The 6,047-nt window shown below is 56.6% G+C and overlaps 1 protein-coding gene and 1 gene segment (V, D, J or C); both read right to left on the bottom strand.

Moving 5' to 3' along the window:
* Positions 1–947: 947 nt before the first annotated feature.
* On the bottom strand, positions 948–1,405 carry LOC112945957. The segment is given in 2 exon segments: positions 948–1,222; positions 1,354–1,405. Coding segments are annotated over 2 exon segments (321 nt in total).
* A 1,563-nt stretch (positions 1,406–2,968) lies between these two features.
* On the bottom strand, positions 2,969–5,583 carry LOC112945790 (vacuolar protein sorting-associated protein 29-like). Its single transcript, XM_026037453.1, has 4 exons — positions 5,527–5,583; positions 4,623–4,847; positions 3,870–4,105; positions 2,969–3,286 (listed from the first exon to the last, which is right to left on the bottom strand). Exons 1-4 carry the CDS (start codon positions 5,581–5,583, stop codon positions 3,169–3,171), a joined length of 636 nt encoding a protein of 211 aa, XP_025893238.1. The 3' UTR covers positions 2,969–3,168.
* Between the last annotated feature and the right edge of the window lie 464 nt (positions 5,584–6,047).

The raw sequence follows: 6,047 nt of genomic DNA, 5'->3' as shown, positions 1-6,047 counted from the left end.
ATCACAATGACTGGGGCACCACCAGGTTTCTGCTGGTACCAGCCATAGTAGTTGCTGATGCCATAATCATCACTGCTACCAGTACCAGAGCAGGTGATGGTGGCGGTGCCTCCGGGCGACACGTCCACCGAGGCCGGCTGAGTCACTGCTGCCTGGACCAGGGATCCTGCAGAGGGAGAGGAGAGAGGGCAGAGAGCGGCGGGTCAGCGAGTGCCACAGCAGCAGAGCCCCCCGCGGTCCCTGTGCCGTGAGCGAGCAGGAGATGGGCCCAGTTCACATCCCCACCCCTCCACCTCTGCGTCCCACCTCAACAGCGCTGATCTGCAGACCCCTGCCTCTCTCTTCAGTCCCCGCCTGCCCTGGGGGACTCCGTGCACATCTGGCCCACAGTTAGTGCTAGCTCTACGCTTCAGGTACTCGATTACGCACTGCACAGCAAATGCTTTGGGACACAGCCCGGTTTCTGCTGCATCCAGCCTGGACAGCTGCTGGGGGTGACCACCCTATATCCCAGCTGCAGGAAAGGGCAACAGTCTCAGGAGGGTTCACCAACACCAGTGGGCTCTGGGCTCTGCAGAAGCTGGGAAACAGCCGTGGCGAAGCCTTTCCCACGTATTAATCATCACTCAGTGACAGCGCCTCAAGGTACCATCCATCCCCTCCATGACTCCAGGCTGTGCTTATGGCCAGCACTACCTCCCTGCTACCACACAAGTACTCAGCCTCCTTTTTGACTCAGGACCCCTTCAACCATAGGAAGCCTTAACACTGTGGACGAGCAAGAGGCAGTACTGGAGAAGCAGACTTGGATGCCAGGGGGTCTCTTGCTATGGGAAATCACAGGGATAATTCCTGGTTTCTCCTGATATCAACTACAGTCATTCATCCTAGAACACAGGTTATGAGCATCTCACTTTCCCATCTCTATCACCATAACTGCTGCTGTCTCAAACATCACAGTAATAGACGGCCTCGTCCTCGGCTTGCACCCCAGTGATGGTTAAAGTGTTCGAGGAGCCAGACGTGGAAGCGGAGAATCTCGCCGGGATGCCCGAGGGTCTCTTGTCGTTCTGATAGATCACAACGACTGGCGCACCACCAGGTTTCTGCTGCAACCAGCCAAACCAGCTGCTGCTACCAGCAGAGCAGGTGATGGTGGCGGTGCCTCCGGGGGACACGTCCACVGAGGCCGGCTGAGTCASYGCTGCCTGGACCAGGGATCCTGCAGAGGGAGAGGAGAGAGGGCAGAGAGCGGCGGGTCAGCGAGTGCGGCAGCAGCAGAGCCCCCCGCGCAGCGCGATGCCCCCGGCCCCGGTGCCCGCAGGCCGYGCACCCCCCGGCTGCCCAGGGCACCTGAGCCGTGGGCGAGCAGCGCCAGGAGGAGAGGGGCCCAGGCCATGGCGCGATGCCTCCAGCTGCGCGTCCCCACGCCGACGGGGGAACCTCCACCTCGCCAGGGACCCCCGGCTGCCCCCAGCTCAGGGCCATCCCGAACATGCCCCATTGCTGCCCGACCCATACGTTGCTTCACTGCCCATGGTGCTGAGCAGGGGCCTTGGCTCATGCCGGAGCTCAGCTGTGCAGCACTAGGACCAGCATCCCTGGCTCCAGCTTGGACACTCACAGGTGACAATGGCCCTGTGCTCGGGTTGCAGGACAGAGCAACTGGTTGTCACCAACATTGACATCACCCCACTCACCCCAGCCTACAGCACAGCGCCTCTGTCACCCCAGTTGCTGCCACATGTTGGTTAATAATTAACAACAAAACCCTGAATCACTCAGCCTTCCCAACAGCTATCACCAACCAGCCCTGTGAAGGCCCCACTTCAAGGACAGCAGGACAGTGCCTGTCAGCAAACAAGATGCCTTTTTTTTCATGTAGATAACCAACTTCAAGGACAGCAGTGCACTTCTGCCATCAGCAGACCAAAATCAAAGGCAGCTGTCTGGCTGCCACGTGACCGCAAAGCCGATTGGAGAGTCCTGGTGTAAACTGGACAGTCCTGGTGTAATCCTTAGGAACTGCGGTACATTTGCTTTCAGGCAAAGATGGTATTGTAGGTAAACTTACAAAGGTGGTACCCTCAGATAGGTGAACTTGGCACACCAGGATTGGCAGAAGGAATATGTAGCATACCTGTGTGGCTCGTGTTGTCACTCTTGTAAGGTAGATAAGGGTTTGCCCATTACTCCTTGCCCATTGCTCCTTAATGCCACCAACACACAGCCCATCTTACCTGTGGTCAGCACTGCAGCCCCCGCTACCACAGTAAATACACAGCCTCATGCTTGGCTCACACCCCAGTAACAGCACCTACCTCTGCAGAGGCAGCGGGAGAAGCCGACAAGGGTGCAGGGATGCCCCAGGAGCTCTTGTCCTTCTGGTACAGCAGCGGGAACACTGCTGGGTTTGTACTCAAACAGGTAGCTACTCAGTTCAAGAGTTTTGTGACAGGGACAGCTTTCCACTAGATCCAAGCTGAATAGATTCCTAGAACATCTCCCACAGGCTCCGAGGTGCCACCTTGCCCAGGCATCCACAGGAGCTGCCTTCCTCTGGCACCCCATGACCCACCAGCCACGCGGCTGTGCTGAGGACGGGCCCAGGCCCTCCTGCACCCTGGGGAGGGCTCGAGGAAGGTCCCCAYGCAGCCACAGCCAGGTCACACAGGCAGAGCTGCCCGAGCAGCCCCAGGCCCTGCGCCCCTCTCCCTCCCACACCCCAAGGCTCGGCCGCCCCTCGGCCAGGAGCTTCTTCCCGCACCTCCACACTGCGCCCAGCCCCACTTCTCCTCCCAAAAACCATCACACAGGGATCCAGGTGCACAAACACAGGTCTTTATTCCAGGTCACCTCTACACAGCACCCCCAAGCCCAGCCCACCACCACCCGGGACAGTGGAGCCCGCAAGGCCACCGCCTGTCTGAGGAGGGGCTGCATTTCCCACAGCTAGAGCTGCTCCTCAGCAGCCCCTCCTGCCTCAAGGTCTGCTCCTAGTCCAGGACCAAACCTCTTGGGCAGCTCAYAARGCACTGCTAGAGCATCGTGGCCGAGCTACAGCCCAAGGTGCTGCTRCAGCACCCTCTCGTGGCCTCCATCCCATCAGGACGGAGTGAAAGGAGGCACCCAGAAGGGGTGACAGGCTGTGAGTGATGCACATACACCTCAGGGTTTCGTGAACTCAATTCTTTCTACTTTCACATCCTCTTCAATCAGCTGATACACATAAATCACAACTGTGGATGCCTGGATATCCATCAGCACAAAAGAAGGGGTGGTGTTTCTGGAAAACAGAGAGAGGCTTTCTTGAGCTTTGTAGCTTATGCATCTTAAAAAACATTTTTAGACTAATACATTTGACTTGCAAGCACTGCAGCAAGAGGGAAAACACTGGACTTCGGAGGCAGGGACAACAGCATCTCGAGAAGATTTGAAGCTATTCTCAGCGATCCCTCAAGGCTGGCACCTTAAACCACATTAGAATCCTATGGTTTGGGTACTAGCACCTCAGAAAGTCCAGCTTGCAGAAGTGCTAGCACAGAGCGTGGGCTGGACACGAGGTGGCAGTCTTGGTTCAAGCAGCTCCCGCAACTCAGCCCCTCAAAGGCTCAGAAAGGAGAGCCTAATAAACCAGTGCTGGGCCCTATCTAGCACTTGGGCTGAAGAAAAGTCTTTCCAGGGCAAGCTGCCACATGTCTTCATCTGTGAAGAGACAGAGCTGATGCCCTACATGACAGGGCTCTAAGAAAAGCTCTTAAATGTGGTGGCAGGCAGTCACTAGCCCATGAACATGCACCTTTAAGGTAAAGCCTACAGATGCTCCCTGCACTGGGCAGCTGCAAGTTCCCTCAACCCATTTCACTCACATCTCCAAAGCATTGTAGGCGCCTGTTGCTGATCCTGGGTTGATGTAGAATTTGTTTTCGTGTTCAAAAGCTTCAAATTTGTGCGTATGTCCAGAGATGAGAATGTCCACATCCAGCTGCCTCTGTAGCAGAGCCAGGCTGGCCACATCTCCCCAGGGAATAACTTGATGGCCGTGAATCAAGCCAATTCTGAACTGCCCCACAGTCACAACCTTCTCTTCGGGATAATTCAGGCTCTGAGGATGAGATATGCACAGGTTATATAAAGATACACAGAAGAGATCCTTCATTTACAAGGCTCGGATTTATACATGACACACACTTGCATGGCTGTTTCTTCAGTGTGTAAAGGAGGCAGATGCACACACCATACCCCAGAGAACTGGGATTTCACACTACACTGAAGCCTCAGGCTCCAATAGCTTCAAGACTGCCCTACAAGTAGGAAAACACTCACCCAAGCCCCAATTCCCACCACCACAGAGCAGTCTGGGAACCCAAACTGACTTTCTTCAGTGCGAAGTAGACTTGGTCCACAGGAATGTAGGGGCACATGGCTTCACCCCTCAGCCGGTATCACTGCCACAGCCAGAAGCATCCTGTCATTTGGATTGCTTGGTGTCACTCGTGTTGCTCCCAGCACCCAAAGCCTATGGTCCAGGAACCAGAGGACACACAGCACAACCGCAGCATGCAACGTGGGGAATCCCTGGAATTTAAAGCAGCTTAAAACAAAGTAAACAAACACCTTACCTCGGAGTCCCCCCTAACAACATGAATATCCGAAGCCAGCGTCCGGAGATAGTCGTAGCTCTCCTTGGTGCAGAGGTTCCCCGTGCACAGGATGTGCTGGATCTTCCCCGGAACCAGCAGCTTCTTGAACTTGGCGGGCAGGCCGCTGCAGCGGTGCGGGACGTGCAGGTCGCCGAGCACTAACACCAGCTGCACGGGGAAGCGAGGGAGGGGGGAATGAGCCGCCTGCCCGCACGGAGCGCCCCGGCAAGGGGGGCGGCAGCTGCTCGCACGGAGCCGCAGGCCGGGGCCGCCCCGGTTCCGGTTCCGGTCCCGGTGCCGGTCCCGGCCCCTCTCACCATCCCGGCGGCCGCGCGGCTCCCCTCGCGCCCGCTGCTCCCCGACGCCACCGGCGGTATCCAGGAAGTGACGCCGCGCTTGTTTTCAAGGCGGGCCCAGCCAATGGCAGCGCCACTAGCTCCCCACGTGACCGCGAGGCCACCTCTCGCGGGCGGCGGCGCGGAGCATGCGCAGTGCGGCGCGGCGGCCCGCGCTCCTCGCGCGTTCGCGCGCTTGGCGCCTTTTTTTCTTTCCCTTTTTTCCTTTTATTCTTTTTCTTTCTTCTTTTTTTCCGCCTTTTTTCCCGATTTTTTCTTTTTATTTCTTCTTTTTTTTCCTTTTTTTCCGTTTCTTTCTTTTTCTTTTCCCTTTTTCTTCCCCCTCATTATTCCATTTTTCTTTTTTCTTTCTTTCCTCCTTTTTCTTTCCCCTTATTATTCCATTTTTTTTCTTTCTTTTCCCCTTTTTTTATCTTTTACCTTCTTACTTTTTTCTCTCTCTTTTTTTTTTTTTTTTTTTTTTTTTTTTTTCCCCCTTTTTCCTCCCATTTCATTCCATTTTCTTCCCTCCTGTTTTTCTTTCTCACCCAGCTTTTTGCAAACCCCGCTCGCTGGTGAGGAGGGTCCCTGCACAAGGGGTCCATGCTGCGCCCTTGACTCCCCCCTACGCTGCCATAATCAGCCCCACGTGCGGCGTCGCTCAGGGCGTCACGACGACCTCAATGTCACCCGCTCCTCTCTGGAGCCCGTCCACCCACTGCTGTGGTTGTGGGTGCCCCAGGGTCCGCCAGCCCCATGGACAGCCCCCAGCCCCACACAATGATGCCCCAGGGCAGTGCCTGGCAGCAGGAGCAGCTCCTCCAGCCCAGCCCTCCCATGGGAGCACCCGGAGGAGCAGGGGGCTCCCAGCGGGACGTTTCCCTGGCACGTGGCTTCACCCACAGGCCCTTCCCCACGCGGCCTCACACAGCTCCCCGCGTGACACCAAGGCCACGATGGTCGGTGGAGCTGGGAATGCCACAGGCCTGGGAGATCCCACCGAATTCCCAACAATCCTTGAGATCCCACCCAATTCCACACACGCCACCAGCCATGCGGCTAAGCTGCA

The sequence above is a fragment of the Nothoprocta perdicaria genome, unplaced genomic scaffold, assembly GCF_003342845.1.
Source record: "Nothoprocta perdicaria isolate Ctin4 unplaced genomic scaffold, notPer1 scaffold_2, whole genome shotgun sequence".
Classification (NCBI taxonomy): Eukaryota; Metazoa; Chordata; class Aves; order Tinamiformes; family Tinamidae; genus Nothoprocta; species Nothoprocta perdicaria.
Note: the sequence above shows the minus strand (reverse complement) of the source record. Positions and strands in the feature narration are given on the sequence as shown.